Source organism: Dermacentor albipictus, chromosome 1, assembly GCF_038994185.2.
Source record: "Dermacentor albipictus isolate Rhodes 1998 colony chromosome 1, USDA_Dalb.pri_finalv2, whole genome shotgun sequence".
NCBI lineage: Eukaryota > Metazoa > Arthropoda > Arachnida > Ixodida > Ixodidae > Dermacentor > Dermacentor albipictus.
Window position 1 is genome coordinate 249,791,916 of NC_091821.1, and position 18,341 is coordinate 249,810,256.

General features: G+C 42.6%; 1 protein-coding gene across 2 annotated transcripts; it reads left to right on the forward strand.

Moving 5' to 3' along the window:
* Positions 1 to 83: 83 nt before the first annotated feature.
* Positions 84 to 17,819, forward strand: LOC135900732 (U4/U6.U5 small nuclear ribonucleoprotein 27 kDa protein-like). 2 transcript variants are annotated; one of them, XM_065430280.1, is made up of 9 exons: positions 84 to 239; positions 347 to 406; positions 2,098 to 2,193; positions 4,390 to 4,462; positions 5,780 to 5,827; positions 8,417 to 8,484; positions 8,569 to 8,648; positions 15,996 to 16,057; positions 17,682 to 17,819. In XM_065430280.1, the coding sequence occupies exons 2-9, from the start codon at positions 370 to 372 to the stop codon at positions 17,734 to 17,736; spliced, it is 519 nt and encodes a 172-aa protein (XP_065286352.1). In that variant the 5' UTR covers positions 84 to 239; positions 347 to 369; the 3' UTR covers positions 17,737 to 17,819. The 2 variants fall into 2 exon arrangements, with proteins under 2 accessions (XP_065286352.1, XP_065286347.1); XM_065430275.1 differs by having other exon boundaries at positions 86 to 406.
* Positions 17,820 to 18,341: the final 522 nt, after the last annotated feature.

Consider the following 18,341-nt stretch of genomic DNA (forward strand, 5'->3'; position numbering starts at 1 on the left):
AATAATAAAATAGGAGGGGGGGGACAAAAGGCTAGGTGGCGCCAGCCGCCGCCCGTTACAAAGGGTATAGCCGCCATCCATCCATCCATCCATCCAGCGTTTGTTGTCATTCGTCTTGCAGGTCTTGTGCACAAGGCTGGATAGGGGCCCTAAACGAATTTTTAGTTGAAAAATTGAAACAAAAACTTGTTTACTTGTAGTAAGTTATCTTGCGCGTTTTACATGTTTCCACTTGAAGTGTAAGTGTACGGCTTGTGGCTGCTTCGTCTTTTTGCGTCGTCCATTTATGGCGTGAGTGTCATTTGTGTGAAGACGTCGAAGCGTGAATTGCGAAAGTGTATTTCAGCCTAGAATTATTTCTGCTTCTCTATGGGCCGAAGCCGTTCTCGTTCGCCGCAGAGAAGGGGTAAGCAACCTGACATACTACATTTAAATCCTATTGAACCTTTCTACCTCTTTTGTAGTATGAAAAGCCATCACTGTCGAATTTTGTGTTGAAGTGGAAGGTTGCAGTGGAAGCAACTTGGTCGCTTCACACCTGCATGCAATTGTGTTCGATAGTCAATGCTAACGAGCCCCAACTATTTTGACGACAAAGCTTAGCTACTATTGATAGTGCGCGTATGACACGAGTAGGCATCACTAATTGAGGCTATGGTGGGCCTTCCTGTTTTCCGATTCATTTGCCAATCTGGCCAGCTCCACTTTCGCCACCTGGGGAATCGAAAAAGTTGCACATGGCACAGGGAGCAATAGAACTGCCGTAGAAGTGCTCAAATGTTGTCCATGTTGACAGGACACTTATCCAAGCACGCAAGCATTTTCACAGGGGCCTCTTCTTATTTACATGCCTGCGGTCATCGGAGAAAATGCGCTGATAACCAGTTTTAGCACAAAGCCAAGTATTCCATACCACGCCACATACCAAGCCACGTCCATACCAGACCTGACCTTTCTGCTGATTCTCTTTTTAAGTGACCCACCAGTTAATTGAACGTCCTTGTTACGAATATTGAAGAAAAGGGGTTAACCGAGGGGCCGATTTTATTAATCATGTGATGAGAAGCCAACAAAGGCACGAAGGAGAACATAGGGGAAATTACTTATACTTACTAATTGAATTAAAGAAATTATAAATTAATGGCAATGAAAGTGGCTGAAAAAACAACTTGCCGCAGGTGGGAAACTATTCCACGTCTTCGCATTACGCTCACGTATCGACATCTCACGCAAGTTGTTTTTTCATCCACTTTCATTGCCACTCATTCATCATTTCATTAATTCAGCAAGTACAAGTAATTTCCCCATGTTGGCCTTGGTGTCTGTTTGTTGCCTTCTCATCATCTTGTTACAAATATTGTGCAACTGTTTGCAGGGACCAGCCATCACTGTTTCGACTACTGTTAAATGTGGTGAACAACACTGAATAATTTCACACTTTTCTGTTGCTCCCGGTTAGGGAAACGCGTTCCTTTCACTGCTTCACTTTGTGGTCACATGTTTAGCTGTTAAGGCAACCTGAAGAATGTCTATTAGACCCAGCAAATGAAATGTGTTATCTTGCTCTAAATCCGCTAAATGAACATGCATTCACTTGTACAGAGCAAAGAGTACACTATATTGACATTCACGGATGGCATTTATGCTTCCATAAAGCATTGGTATTATGTTTCTGGGTGAAGGATTTCTGCCGCAGGCGTCACAAGTATGTGATCTTCCTGGGTGAAGTTAGTAGCACTTACTAGGACTCCCATGGTTAGTTCTAGTAGCAACGCATAAATACCCAAGAAAGTGGATGGGGAAACCGCACCACGGTAGCTCAATTGGTCAAAGCATCGCACGTGTAATGCGAAGACGTGGGATCGTTCCCCACCTGCGGCAAGTTGTCTTTTAATCCACTTTCATTGCCACTAATTTATCATTTCTTTAATTCCCCCATGTTTTCCTTGGTGTCTTTGTTTGTTGGCTTCTCATAATATGGTATTATGTTGCGAGATTAAATTTTTTCCATTGCATTTTCAGTCTGCAAACACCTTGTCAGTGCTTGACATAATTTTTCACATCTGTCTTTCTGTGGTCCATCTCTCTGTTCATCAGAGCGAGATAGGGCTAGATCTCGATCCCGTGAGAGGGATGGCCTTCGGGACCCACTGCGCGAGCGAGATCTTGATCGAGAACGCAGGCTACCAAGAGGTATGTGTTGCATTGCCTTCACCATAAGCATTCCTTCTCGTTTTCAAGTAGAATTTTTTGTGAATGTGTGGACTGATTTCTACGTTTTTCTTGTCTTGTTTCATAGCAGCTTCTCAAACAAGAGGGCAAACATGCTAAGATAACTATCAGAAGAGGGGCACAAATTAACACGAATACACAGAGGAGGCCAGACAAGACAAGCACTCAGCTATCCATCTGTGTCGATTTGTGCCCCTCTTCTAATAGCTGTTTTTCACCAATTAGTTCACTAAATACTGCTACGCTAGAACAAGTGGTAATGTCATGTTGTTTCAGTGCTTCATTTCTTTATTATGCATGCGCACAAGGAAATGAAAGATGCTCATACTTATTCATCTTTTGGCTTTGATAAAGCCAGGTGCATTGCACATTTCTAAGTGGAAATTGCTACCAACTTGATTGTGCCAGCTGCTAATTGCATTGATTTAAGGGATTCTATTTTTTGCCGCCTGCATCTACCCATTACAAGCTTTTACATCTGACTTCTATGTCATCATTTTATGGCCTGTGAAATGCTGCACAGTTATTGTCATCTGCCGATATTTCAAGATTTTAAATTTCTACCTGATAATTTCTACCTGCTTTTCGGTGTGTTTTATCAATTCTTATCAAGACAGATCAATGCATGTTTAAAATCATCAGTGCTTTGCATGATAGCTTCATGTCTGCAGTCATGTGATGGGGGCCCATAGAAATTCGGTCCCACACTGCATGTGCAGTCTCCATTACTTCCATGTCTCTGGTAATTCCTATAGGTTGTACAGAGCTCAAGAAAAACCATGGTAACATGGTACTTTCCATGTATGCTAGGTTAGCTGCATTTTGGAGCAATGTATAGATGTCACAACGTGGAACATAGGGCAGGAATAAGCACACTTTATGTTGTGTGTTTATCATTCTTTGTATATTTTGGTATATATTATATTTGTCTGCTGCATCACCGTGCATAAAAATTTTTACTACTTGCTGGTGTGTGCAATATTTATTTATCTCAAACTATTGAGTACTAAATGGGAAGGGGGACAGTAAATAAATTACACCTATAGCAACAAATAGAAGAACACAAGCAAAGTGCAGACAGAATAAATGCAAACAAATATACATAACATTATTGAGCACTGGCAGTAGTTATTGACACGTCAGTGAAGAAAATCATAATAAAACGCTATTCATTTCCACAAAAACAACTTCAGTAATCACAAGAGCAGCTGCAGCAATGACAAAAATTCATATGGCAGCTCTCTTGCGAAAATTATGTAAAAGAAGAATAAAAACGTGTTGTGCTTTAGAGGTGCGGTGCAAAAGGGTATGGAATTTATCCAGATCAGTTTCAGTGACCATGTCTTTGGCAGGTTATTCCAATCTTGATGTTCATGGAACGGAAGACCAGGCATAATTCTCGGTCAATCACTTTCAGCTATACTACCATCTTTGCATGACATAGGGCTCAACCAGCCAATCGGCTCATTTGATTTTGCTCACCGAGTCAATCAGCGTGTGCCTGACAACCGAGGCGATAGTACCGCCGAAAGTGATCGTCCCAGAATACGTCCCATGGTGTGAGCAACACATGGAAAGCCTGAGTTCGCACGTGTGATAGCCTCAAGAAAAAAATTACTGTCAGCATTTTAAAGAAATCATGAAGTGAAGAGTTATAGCTTATATGAAGTAGTCATATACTAGACAGAGTTAGATATTAGTTAAATTAGCTATGATAACGTTTTTGAAATAGTGGTAGCCATTGATGTGGTGGCAGTATGACAAATCCTTGATTTTGGCATGTCCTTTTAGTGCTGTTGTGCTGGAGTAATTGGAAAAGAATAATCGAGCAGCATACTTTTGCAGGGTTTCAATGCTGTTAGCTAAATGCACGTGATTGGGGATCCAAATGGCAGAAGCATATTCGAGCTTAGGCGGAATTAGTGTCACATAAACTAGCTTGTGCTGGTAACAGGGGCCATGCTTACATTGCATTCGTGTAGACTGAATGACTGGTTAGTGGAAGCTAGGGTCCATTCAATGTGTGTTTTTCTTGTTAGATCATATTTTAAGTAAACATCAAGGTACTTCTCAGTAGAAGCCCCCCCCCCCCATATTTGACTGGCCTTGGCAACATAATTGTTTGCTTGTGTCATGTTTTTTTTTTTTTTTTTTCAGAACGACATAGAAGCCGGTCCCGCTCTTTGTCTCCTAGACTCCGCAATCGTTCACCGAGGCGCCGACGAAGCCGGTAATGGGTTGTGCTTTTCACTGCAGCCAAATCCATTTACAAAAGTACTGTAGGCTCATGAGGATTCATTAAATATATCCAGACTGTTAATATAGTTAAACCTGCATTGAGCAAACTTGCAAGTTGTCATCTACAGTTGCAAGGATTCCTCCGGGGCCTTTAGTAGTCATGAAAGCATGAAAACAGTAATTAAATGCCCACACTCTGAGGTGTCCATGACGTGTGTTTATAAATTAAAAACAAATGAGACTTAATATAGAAGCACTTTCTAACTATTTTAAAATAACTTTTGTAAGAAATGTCTTCCATTTGCAAGTAATAAAAAATGGAATCCCGTGTACTTAGATTTAGGTGCACGTTAAAGAATCCCAGGTGGTCCAAATTTCTGGAGTCCCCCACTACGGCTTGCTTCATAATCAGATGGTGGTTTTGGCATGTAAACCCCATAATTAAAATTTTTAAATAAAAAATGGAATCATGCAAAACCCACAAGTTGCAAGAAAGTCACATTTTTCCCTCCTTGTTAAAACCATACATGGCTTTCTTTCCCTCTATATTGCCTGTTTGCCAAGTTGCAGGGCATGTTTACAATTGCATGACATGCATTTGATTGGTGTGAGGTCAAGCACAGTATTTGTTGTGGTGAAAGAGCACTTATCTATTGCTAAAACTCCCACTAGGTGCTGTGTAAGAACAGGCCAGGTAACAGTGTTGGCCAGATGCCATGTTCTAGAAAGATCACTTTCAACAATGTCTCCACTTTTTCATTCTCATGTTATGCAAAATCCATAATGGTGCCCCACTTCAGTGAAGGGTAGTTGTCGATGCCAGTAAGTTTCTGCTGCTGTGCTCCATCAAACTAATGCGAAGTAATACTGTTGGAAAGGGTGCTTCCCAGTAATTTTTGCTGCACTTGCTTGTGTTCCTTGTGCCATGGGCACTCTTCGAGAATAATATATTCTCAGGGATGATAATGCTACAGTGAGACTCCAGCCACCCCATGCCATTATTTGTGCAGTGCGTTTTTCATCCGTCGGCACGTTTCACTGGCTGTAGTGGCAAGTTACAGTATTCAGCTTTTGAAATGGCACTTTTAGGTTTCATACGTAAAATTGTCACATTATTTTGCCCATTTTATGTTCACCTGTGCTTTGGAAACAGCTGGCCCCATTTTAACAATAAAGAATGAGGAAATGGCATTGTTGAGAGTTTGCATCATGGGAAGTTATGGCAGTGCTCTTGAGTGCATCGCTGTGTGCTCTCTGCAATATTGTCTGTGGCAGGCATTAATCATGTCTGTTGTTGCTTTTACGGTAGATCTCCCAGAAGGCGCTCTCGCTCCCCAAGGCGGAGGTCTAGGAGCAGGTGAGACAGCAATGTTTTTTACCTCTTCTAGAACTTTACCCTGAGCTTCAGTAATTTGTCACTTTACACCAAGCCATTTCTTTGGGCTTTGGTTGTGAGGTAATATTGTAGTGGCCACAAGGGCTTCAGACTGTTGACTGACTGCATGACATCTTTAGACACCCAACAAGCATCGAAATAATCAGTGGTGGGCAAAAAGGTGCTGCTTGCAGAAGTTCAGAAATAAAGATTGGAATGTTGCCTCTGTGAGGGAAATGATAGTTACTGCTACTTTAAATGTGTGCTCTGTCTTTTTTTTATTATGTTAATACAGTTAACTTATTTACATTCCAACATACATTCTGAAACCCTCAGCCACAGTACTTGTGAAGGCTGCATTTGCATGTTTGTTGTGTGTGTCCTGTGCATTCAGAACTTGTTACTTTATTGTTAAATAGCAACATGGCCTTGGGTGGATACCTTGGTTTCTGTTACAAATTTTTGTTGCTCTGAATTGTGGAGTAGCTTCAAATGCCACTATCTTCACTGACGATGTCTGCACCAATAAGGGTGGGCATAAAGTCACGGAAGTGCCAGATAATCATTGTTGCATAGAAGCTACAATCATTCATCTGTTCGATCACGGTCGACCTCTGTTCCAAGTTGACTGGGTATAGAAATTTGATGCACGCATTGACTATACTTTCGTCTAGTATTTGAAGCTACAGCATGATAGTGGTTTAAATAGTTTGAGTAGGCACACATACAATTGTGTGTGCAGCAACACATTGACAAGCTTTATTCACCACTTGTGGAACAGACAGTTTTTTTCTGGTGGATCTGCATGTGAGCTGTAGTGCATATTTAACTCCTTCCTTACTGTGCCCAAACAAATCAATAAATTTGATTGACAGTTTTTCCTCGCGTTCTTAAATATTGCCGCTGAAATTCTTCCACAAGCAACATTGCACACCGTATGAAATGACAACTCCAGTTTAACTGTTAGTCAGGTTTGACAATTCTTGGCACATTGAGGAGTCTGAAAAAATAAAAATATGATAGGCAGTATCGTCAAAACTAGCCTCCAGTGCTCCTAGCACTTCCCCATGTGAGCAATGCAAAATATGCACTTTGGTCAATTTTAGATTTTAGATTGCAGCAGCTGTGACAACACTAAAGCTTAGTTTGTCTAATTTTCTGATCCAGCCACTGCGCTGTTTTAACAATGCCTCATACACTGGTACATGCTCAGGAGTGTGTGTTGTTTTGATTACATTTGACTCGTCAAATGCAACTTCATTTTTTTTTTTTTCATACAGTGGATTGCGTTTACCCATCAGTGTTTCCACAGTGAATGTACAACTTATTACAAGTAATCCTTGTCATGTGGAGTTTTCACTCACACAAGAGCACGCATTTGATTTGAGAATGACCTTCAGCAGAAACTCGACTTGCACTCTAATCTCTTACTTTTTTAAACACCGCCTGTGCAAATGCTCTATTACTGCACAATACTCTGCAGCACTGTACATTAGGGTACAGTACTGGACATGTACTCTACAAAGCACATGAAAGCTCCAGTGCCGGTTCAAGATGCACGACTAGACCAGCTTGCTTGCAAATAAAAGCTCATCAAGCACATTAATCAAGTATGTATGAGGAGGCTTGTGCATGCCACCACCCTGACAACCATTGCTTCAAGAGCCTAAAAAATGCAGTAAAGAATAAAACAGGTTCTTGCTGCAATCAGTAAATGCTAATGCTCCCGGCACCATAGGTGCTTACCTGTTCTCACATTTGTGAAGCCATGGCTTTCCTGCATAGCATGGGCATCACTATGGCTAATATTTTTTTACAGCAAAGCTGGATACCTCTACCATCCAAGGAAATTTTCATGTCATTGTTGTAAGCAAAAGACTGCTCATACGTGGGCCGGTCCAGGAGATAGTGCAATGCCGGGCCAACCCGCGGGAGGTTAAGCAGGCGTTAAGCAGGCGTTAAGCACTCCCCATACATGGGCCGATCCCAAAGATAGTGCAATGTCGGGCCGACCCGCGGCAGAGGTGCAGTTCGCCATTAAGGGGCCCACATACACAGCTTCGCTGGTCATCCTTCTTCACAGAGTGGAAAGGCACCGAGTTTTTTTTTTTTCATATTTCTTTTTCTGTGATATAACTTTCAAAAGTTGGGAACTAGGAGCAAGGTTCCTTTCTTTTTTTTAACTCTGAGCACTTATACTAAAAATTAAACAATTATTACTTCCATTCAGGCTTCTTGAGATACCTCTTTGAAATTTCACATAAGAATTCTCAAAAGCTCTCTAAGCAATTATTTCTGCTTCCATTCGAAACTCCAATGATCAGGATACAACTTAATGTATCACGGTATGCATTGCGACTAAAACATGTTGAAGTAAAATGTTAGAACATAAATGTACCGAACATGAGTACATTTCTAGCGGTAAGGAATGAGTTTACAGTCCAGGAAGAACTCCTGAACTGGTGCACTGTGGACAATGTGCAGAAGGCGTGCATATGGTTTACTGTTGTCTGATCTGTTGCCTCAAATGGATAGTGAAGAACTGTAGGTTCTTGTCTTTTATCCATTTAGGGAGCGCAAAGAAAAGGAAACTCCTGGAGCACTCCCCAAATTCCTGTTGGAGCGGCCACCCATCACGGGTAACACATCTTTATTTCAGTCAGTGAACTGCTTTCAGCATGGAGGCACATTCTTGAATCCAGTTTATTTTCGTTCTTTTGCAGCTAAAGACCTGGAAGGAAAAACGGAAGAGGAGAAAGAGATGATTAAATTGATGGGATTTGCAAACTTTGACTCATCCAAGGTGCGTCTTAGTGCTTTTACATATATGTCGGTTCACTCAGGCTGTAGAGCTCTTCCCAGGTATGGGCATTCCATATTGTATGGTAGCATCTATACCTTTTCTTTTCTCCCTATATCTGTAACATGTACAGCTACATTCGATTGGCACTGGCTTATATTCCATTTGTGTTAGTACTTTGTTATCAACATAACTATCATAACAGTGTACTGACTTTCCGGACGCCCAATAATTCGGACGGCTTCGCGGCACCACCACGTACCCCGTAGAGTCAGCGTATAGGAATATCTGAAATGTCGGACTAATTTCGGACCTTGGCCACACCTGTCACTGGCTCGAAAAGCGATACGTGCACCAGTGCAGTACTTGAAGTGCACCGGCTTATCAGACCGTTTATAGTGTCCTTGTGTATGGTGTCCCTCCCACACCTACTCAGCGCTTACTCTCTCCCTTTCTTCCTCTTTCTATTCTCCTTTCCCCCACGCCCAGTGTAGGGTAGCAAACTGGAGGCTGTTCTGTTTGACCTCCCTGCCTTTCCTATCCTTGTTTTCTCTTTCTCTCTTTCTCTCGGACTATCTGAAATTTCGGACGCAAGAACCCTTTGCCCTCCGATTTTCCGGACTTTTTGCTGTGACCGCAGGCCCGAAATGGCATTAATCAAAGCCACCACTGCCTCTGTTTTGATTACCTCGCCGCCGCGGTAAACGCTGGGCCTAGTTGCTTCAATGTTTGCTGTTAAGCTTCTTGCCGCTGTAAGCAGTGGCACCGACTCCATCTTTGTGCTCCTCGCGATTGGCTTCGAAGCACGGAAAGCACGACGCATAACATAATGCTGGTTCCCGAAAGTCAGCTTTGCCTCAATACAGAAGTGTTACGTGGTGAAGCATAACAAGCGTGGGAAGGGGTAATTGTCACGAGACACATTATCCTTAAAGGGCCCCTGAAACGGTTCGGACAAATTTTGTAGACACGTAGGGTACAGCTTAAGTAGAACATTCGCACCACAATTTAAGTGAAGCGTTAGGTATTAATGGAGCTACAAGCGATTATAAGTTACCCTCCTCCCTAGCCATGCTTTTCCTCCTCAACTCGTTCGCCGAGCGAGCGGGGCTAAGCTCCGCCTTCACTGGTTCAGCGTCACGATGCGACGCCACATCGTTCACTTCCGGTTGTTTTGGAGCCCGCCCCCGCCCGCGCGAGACCTCTCCGCTAGCCGCTTGGCCGTCGACCCTAAGCGAGAGCTATCGAAGGAGCGTGCGTTGTGAGCATTCTGTCGTAGCGCCGAACGTGTTTTGTATTCCGGTAACCACAGGCAAGCTGGTCATTTCGGCAAATGACAGGAGGCATAAACTCAAGCTGATGAAGGAACTTTAGCGTAGACGTAGTACGTGAGCGGCCTGATCGGTCTGCACGGTCCATACACTTGACACAGCGCTTAACCAGCCAAACAAAGCGCTAATTTTGCTCTAACCAAGTGTGAAACATTTTAAACATTTATAAAAACGTGTTGATGATTACACTCCTGCGAAAAATACACACCAGCAGCAAATAAGTATGCACTTCGTTGCTGCTACTGTGTATGGTTGAGCTTTGTGCCACCAGGTGGCTGCACCGTGCAGACCATTCACATTTGCCCTTCTGCTCATCTCATGGCTCATCCCGTTACGGCACAGTTAAGCAGCCAGACTCTGTCCCCTTGCGCTTGCGTTTGCCCTAATACCGGACTCGCGAAACGCTATTGCGTTAGTAATCTTCCGGTGTAAAGTGACGGCCACAAACGCGCAAATCCTGGCGCCGATCGGATAGCGGCAGCCCGATGCGCAGCAGCCAGTTCGCTCGTACGCTGCCTTGCAGAGGGACACGATGTCGCAGCTTGACATATTTCCAGTCGCTACGTTTGCAGTCCACAAGGCAACAAAGTCGAATCATAGTGCTCGCGAAAAGACTGAGACTGACTCTGACCACGGAGCTCTCGTCAAAATGGAGTACGTTGTAACACAAGCAGACGACACTTGCTGTGTGCCGGAAGTGCTTAAGTGTACTGAAAAATTATTCTTGTGCATTCTCTTTATGTTGCTTTCTTTTCATAAAAACAAATTAACTAACATTCGAACTACTACGAAGATCATTAGCTTACCATAAAGTTGGAAAAATTATCGATCATGCACCCTTCTCAGCCAATCTGATAGCTCGCCCCACTGACGTCGTATGGGTGATTTTGGTCATATGGGTAAGGGCGGCTTAAAATTCCACCGAGCAGTGTGCTGCGATCGGCAGCGATGTGCATTTCTAAAACCTTATAATGAATTACACGCTTTATGCGGGGCACCTAGATGTGTCAATTAATGATCAGAAGGACCTACTGTAACGACTCAGTGGGTTTGTAGAAAATCGTCAAAAGCGTTTCAGGGTCCCTTTAAGTATACACGCGTCCACCCGCCATCTCCCGTCACAGTGCGAGCACTGATATGCCTAACAAATGTACTGGTAGGCCTTTTCGGATGTGCCTGTGGCAATTTGAGCCCATAACGGCAGTAAAAGACGTGCATTCATCCGAAAACATTTGTTTCAGTATGCATCTCCTTTTTATTCATATTTGAGAATGTTCGGCTCCATTTGCAATGAGTTCTACCTTTTTTTTTTTTTCGAACATATTTAATTCGCTGTGCATTTTACTAACCCCTCCCTTCCGATTTCTTTTTGAATAAAATAAATGTTACTCCTTACTATTCAAACTGGGTTAAGTCATTTTTTTTTTAACATGCTTACTAGAGAGTGACAGCATCAGGCGACATGGTGTCAGCCTGTCTTGACATAAAACAAAGTTCTGTGTCAATCAGGAAATTTCGCAAACACACTCGGGGAAAACCTGGAAAACTTGGGCATTTTGGAAATGTGAACTTGGCAGACACCCTGAACAAACTCCACATCGTGGCAATGCCGTGGACAGTATCAGAAAGCGGTCCTATATAGTCTCTTCTAAGAATTTTGCTATGCGATTGGAGTCTGGCATGTCCACAGGCACTGACATGTTTAAATCACCATTTTATCATGGTTCTAGACGAAGCCAGATCAAGCAAAAACCTGTACCACCATTTTTGTCATTTTGCTAGTTGGTTTACATTTGCAGCCATCGTGGCTATGTTTTTGAGGCCTGGGCTCTAGAATGCCTGGAGTAAGTTCCAGCCATTTTGCTTTGACTTGGCGCATATGTTTGAGTGAAGCCAGACACCACTAACCCTCATCGAGCGGAGTGTGTGATGTGCCACAAGGCAATGCAAGGTGTGCAATTCAGTAGCTGCTGAGCTGTAAAGAATTGCAGTTAAGATGGAGATTTGGATATTTTTTAGTTTGTATGTATGACAAGTTTGTTTCAACCTCCTTGAATTTTGGCCTTCAGCAACCTGGAAATCCTTCAATAGTCCTTAAATTTGGCATCGTATGTTCTGCACGAACCATGCTTTGAATTTTTGATAGGCAGACATCTTTTTTAAGTGAACTATTATGATCATTAGTGACTCTTTTACTTTGCTATCTAGACATATCAATTCGTCATGTGTGTATTGCCTGCCCCCACCCAAAGAGTTACAATTACAATAATGGTGCCATGCGATTTCTAAATATACTATCAGTCTGAACTAAAGAAACAGGGGCTATATAAGTAGTGTAGTGTGGTTTAATTTCATTTAGGAGGTGTTAGAACACCTTTGATTGCTGCCTTTAGTGTTTTGACGCCTGGACATATTCTTTTTTTGCCAAACTGAATTGAACTTGAAAAATGTGGTCTCCTGAAAAAGGATAAACAAGCACGTGTGTCACTGTTAACTTACGTTGTGTTACCCTATGATTCTGGGGAAAATGCCAAGGACGAAAAATCATGGCGAGACTGTAGAGTCTGATGAAAAATGGTAACATTGATAGCCACATGGCCAGTGTAACCTAACTTCAGCTTTTTTTTTATTATTTTTTCCTTTTTCAACATGTTACCCAACACAAGTGAATGTACATTTCCAAGGGGTCAGTTCTTGTAGCAGTTTCTCTAATGAAACAATGGCATTGAATTAGTCAAATACTGCTTCTATGTAGAGCTTACAATTCAAAGGAAAATAATAGAACTTTTTTTCTTTCACTTTTGCTTGCAACTTTCTTACTTGTTATAATAATGCCCATTTAACAGTCATCCCTATTTGGTTCATGTTTTTTCTCCCACGTTCACTTCTCAAAACTTGGGCTCCCTTCTATCCACATTAAAAAAAAAATCATATGAGGTGCCTTTTTCTTCTTTTAAACTCTTTGCAGCAACATCCACAAGTTACCTTCATATCTGCCATCCCGCTACCTAGCCTTTTTTGCTACCGGTTCTCTTCTCTTTTGAACGGAACAGTCTTTGCCTTCGGTGTTCCTGTTATGGTTTTTTTCTCCTGGCTCTTGTCCTACCCTGGTGCTTTTTTCTTCTTTGCCTCCATTTGCCTGCTTCTACTTCATTTTCTTGTTTTGCTGGCTGCTGCTTTTTCTCCCTTCACCTTTTATAGATAAGCAAACTCGCACTCCACGTTCCAGACCCACCTTCACCATAGCGGCCTCTGGGTAAAGAAACATTGTAGGCATCTCACTTTCTCAACTACTGCAGTCCTTCATGAAGAGCCCCTGAATACTTTTTTGTGAGACCTGAGGGGTATTATGAATAAATTTGTGCACCTTAAGAAGTATATCCCGTGAGGAATTTTTGACGGGAACTTAATATGAAAGTAGGTAATATTAGGAGCTTAATGTTTACTTCCTTCCAGGCACGTACGCAGGATTTTTTTCGGGGGGGGGGCAACTCAAGGCAACTTTTCTATGCAAATAAGGGGGAGGGTACTTTTACTAGTACAAATGTGAATTATGCCGACCATTTAGCCATAAAGACGCGTAAAGCCAAAAAAGAATTAAAATAACGTGTATCTCACAGCTACGCCTGTGAGATACACCTCTTCTTTACTTGGCAAACAAATAACCATATCAAATGGACTCGCGCATGAAAGATGCGCAGGAAGAACCTTGCCAAGAACAAGTTGATAAGCGAAAGGGCAAAATAAAAATTTCTAGTAACACTTTTTGAATTAGCTCTAGAATAATTATAGAGAAATGTATATTTGCGGAACAATGACAGTTCTTTTAGATTCCTCGTTTACTGCTCTACCAAGTAGCAAAACCGACTCGTGTTCTTATTTGGGAAGTTGCGTAACAATGCGTGGTCATCAGTCCCATACAACCGTGTAGAACGCAGGACGCTGCAATTCTAGACGCACTGCGCCCACCGCGAAAGATTAGAAACCTCCGCGCAACCCCCCCCCCCCTCTTCCCCATTAGCACAGCAGGGAAGTGGCTACGTCTGGCGGCTCAATTTATAACTGTAGAAGCGTCATTCAAAACACACGGAATTATTATCCACTTGGCGGCACTTTCTCTACTTCCTTATTAAATAAAAAGATGTTGATCCATAATTATTTTCACAAACAATTTTTGCTTTTCCTCCCTGTTTGGCTGCTGCCTCGGCTTTCTCCCTTAGTAGGCCTTTCTCATCTCCTTGCGACTTTTGTTTCCAGTTGCCAATTTTGCAGAAAAGTGCTGTACAAAAAGGGAAAAACCAGACGGGGTAACAGGTGACAGTCATATTGCTTATCGGTTGAACGGTTATTGCATGGTCTAATGATGGACACTGTTTCGCAATATTTTACTTTCCACCTTATCTAACCCATATCGCGCATATATGGTTCAGAGCATCTGTCAGTGTCGCGGCGTGCCGTCACTCGAGGAAATAATGAAGCAAAAGGAAAAGTTAAACGCAACTGGCGTTTTCTCCCGCCACAACTCGTTCCACGAGCACACAGACCAGCTGACTATGAACTGAATCCCTTTCCTGACCCCCGGATCAGTCTAAACAAAGAAGGTTGAACTTACGAAGCAACAGGGATGCGAGTGATCGATGAATAGATGGTGACATTAAAATTGTGTTGGTCATTAGAAATAAAATATTATAATTAAAACAATAAACTACATCCTAGATGGTGACAACTGAATTAATATGCAGTTAATTGCGTGGTCACCGAATTGATGAGAAAACTGGCCTCCACACCCCAGGAGATGCCAATAACTACCGCCATACGAAAGGAGTAAAAAAATTTACAACCATTCCACTCTGTGAAGATCGAATGGCAGTGAAAGCTGACAACAAAGGTCCCAAACGAAAAGCAAAGTGCTTCACCTCCACTGTGGGTCGGCCTGAAGATAGTGCAATATTGGGCCGAACCTCGGCGGAGGTGAAGCAGGCGTTAAGCGCTCCCCACACGTGGGTCCATCCCAAAGGTAGTGCAATGCTGGACCGACCCGCGGTGGGGGTGAAGCAGGCATTAAGAACTCCCATACATAGGATGATCGCGAAGATATTTTAATACCGAGCCCACCCGCGGCGGAGGTGAAGCAGGCGTTAAGCGCTCCCCATACGTGGGCCCATCCCGAGAGAGAGAGAGAGAAACTTTATTGTAATTGTAAAGATTTGAAGGAGAGGTGGTCGGAGCCCATCCCGAAGATTCCGAAGGGCGCGTTATAGGTTTCCAAGTCCACAGGGGTATGTGCCATTGATCTTAGACCCTTTTCACACTATCACCAGGATCGGCCCACATTATGATTTTTTCTGTTAACGGACGCCGAAAAATCTACGGAAGTTAGTCATACACCGCTTTCCCTGTAAAAGGCAGCAGAATGTTGACCACCGAGTAGATCGATTTATCAACGCTTTAGGAAGGCGTGTGAGGAGTGGTGCATTGGAGGGAAGGGGGGTTTACGCCGCTTAACTTAGGGGGGGGGGGGGGGGGCCTGGGTACGTGCCTGTTTCCTTCATTCCCCATCAGCTTGTCCATAACCTCTCTGTGCGGGTAGTGCTAGTAGCAGTGCCTCATCTATAGCACCTTTATTGCCCATCTTCAAAGTATTTTTCTTTCTGTGGGACATTTATGGTGCCCTAGTTTCTTATCCTAATCAAAAGTAAATATTTATTTTATTTATTATTTATTTTATATATTTAGCCCTAATCCCTGAAAAATGATCAGTTTTGCTTCACCTTTAGACAGGATGCCTGGTTTTCAGTCGCAGCTTTGCCGAATTTTTGTATATTGAATAAAGGGTACTTGGTCAAGTTTTACTGCAGAGAAGTTGAGCAACAGAAAGAATTCGAAAGTGTAGTTATTTCTCACATTGCAAAAGTGAGAGTTTAAATATTTTCTCATCATTTTAATCAACATTCGTTTGCAATGGGCAGCCTTGGAAGAAGATATATATATGTATGTAATTTTTCTATGCATTTTCTAGGGAAAGCATATACCTGGTAACAATGTCGGCGCCGTGCATGTCATTCACAAGCGAAAGTACCGGTGAGTAGGACGAAGTTACTGTTTGTTATAATTCTGTTGTTTCCCTAACACTTTCTTTCTTTTTTTTTTGCGAAGGGGAGTGCTAAAAATCTACTGAAGCAAAAGAAAGGTGGGGAGTAGAAAGGTATCAAGACAGATGCGAAAACTTTTTTCTATCGTAGCTAGATGGCACCACTGGCATCGCAGTCGGCACAAGCAAGAAAAACTGAAGGAAAGGACAAGACACGCTGAAATATCGACCGTTTGTCGGGAACCGTAATTTCTTGTCCATCAGGTGCACAGACGGTACACTGATGCAGACATCTGCTTATGCACCCCCTTCTTTCCTTCCAGTTTTTTGCTCATGCTGACCATGATGCCACTGGTGTCATCTAGCTACAATAGAAGAAAGTTATTGCATCTATCTTGATACCTTTATGGCCCTTCCCTTTTTGTCATTTTGATTTTGTTAAAAAGAAAGCATTCTCACCGAGTGCACAGCAAATATTGTGGGTAAATGTTTCTTCAATAAACCTCAGTTGCAATTGATACCCCTGCCACACGGGCACAGAAAATGACATTAACTGGCTAATACCTTAAACTTTAATGTCATTTGTGGGGTGCCACATGGACATGCTTAATGGCATTGAAGCTTAATGCCATTCGCGATGTAGTACATTCTCGTAACTCGCGTCACTGTCAAATGCGTACTCTCGTTCCCAGTGTCTCCAGGTTGTGACGTGACTAAATGAATTATTAGTGAATAACAATTAATATATTCTTCACTTTCTTTGAAAAATTGCTCTTTCTCGCAGCGTAGTGTGTTCTTATAATTATTACAACTCACTTGGCCATCGAATGCGTACTCTTGTTTACAATGTCTCCGCCGTGGCCGTATAGTGACCATATTCTCACGATAATAAGCAAACTTGTAGATAAAAACAACTAATATACTTTTCACGTTTTTAAAAGGAGCTCTTTATTTTCGTAGGGATCAGCAGGCGACCTTACTGCTACTCACGGCTAGAGCATTAATCGTGAGCGCGTTAGCCAGCAGAAGCTGTTCGATTGCACAGCGGCGGCTCCTTGCTTTGTGGGCCTCATACTGAAGCCTTCGAATTTCTCGACGATGCTTGACTCGAACATACGCCAGCACAAACTGGAGCACGCGGTCAAATTCTTCAGGATCGCTGCTTGAGAGCTTTGAAGCTGTGTGCGCTATTTTTCCAATCTCAATGCTTTGGCAACGCTACGGATTGGCCGTCAAGCTAGCTTTGGCTTCAAACAGTTTACGGCTAGGTGCAACAATGACATTCCTGAAGTAAACTACATACAGTACGCCTATTAATGTTTCTCATGCCATTTCTTGAACATCTGCTCCCTAGATAACTGTTCTTTATTGTATTATGATTGGCAAGCAAACTTAACCATTTCACTGCAGCTATCGCCATCGCAACGCGTAATGTCATTAAGTATGCACATGTAGCAGTGATCGAAACATAATGGCATTAAGAAATTTAAGGTCCTCAACTTTTAATGGCATTAACCTCGCCCGTGTGGTACAGATATGAGTGTCCTTTCTGTTCATGTACTCTTTTCTGTTCTGAAGTATATTTCTTCCTTCTTTTGCCTGTCCTCCTTTCAGCCAGTACATGAATCGGAAGGGAGGATTCAATCGCCCACTTGACTTTGTTGTATAACATCATCATCAGATGTGCTTGTCCAGTCTATCCCAGCATGTTCTGTATAGGAGCTTCAATAAACTTGGTCGTCTGTGTCTTCAGTGGTGTCAGTTGCAAGTCTTCATACACACTGGACATGAAATAGGTCGTTTGGGGCATAAAGTATCATGCAATAATTACTAGAGTGAACTCCAGAGCTAGCGTGTATGGGACCTGTAAGCGGGTCAGTTCAGCCGGCATGTGAACGATGGATAGTGCCTAAACGTCGTCCTTCTGGCTTCAAACGGCTTCGCGACTTTGTAAACTCATCATTTTCAACAAAATACTGTGTAATAAATAATGTAGCATTATTAACATTGTCCGATGGCAGGATTCGAACCCAGGACCTCTAGTACAGAAGCACAATGGCGAAACTATTACGGCACAGGTGCATGCATTGACAAGCAGCATAAAACGCCCTTATGAATTTCTCGTGGGCAAGCCAGCACGTTGAGACACTTGGTGCATTTTGACTTGTGCACCGCGACAGGCTGTAGTGGCAATTGTTGGTAGGGTCCTCTGCATTTGTACAAGTATAGATGGCTTTAAATTTAGGACAGTGGTAGCGTGTAAAGCGTAATAAA

What these genes read in the sequence shown, in the direction of transcription:
- LOC135900732 (XM_065430280.1), top strand. Translation starts at nt 370, where the DNA reads ATGGGCCGAAGCCGTTCTCGTTCGCCGCAGAGAAGGG. An exon ending in CCGAGGCGCCGACGAAGCCG is followed by an intron (nt 4,463 to 5,779) that starts GTAATGGGTTGT and finishes CTTTTACGGTAG; the next exon opens with ATCTCCCAGAAGGCGCTCTC. An exon ending in ATTCACAAGCGAAAGTACCG is followed by an intron (nt 16,058 to 17,681) that starts GTGAGTAGGACG and finishes TCCTCCTTTCAG; the next exon opens with CCAGTACATGAATCGGAAGG.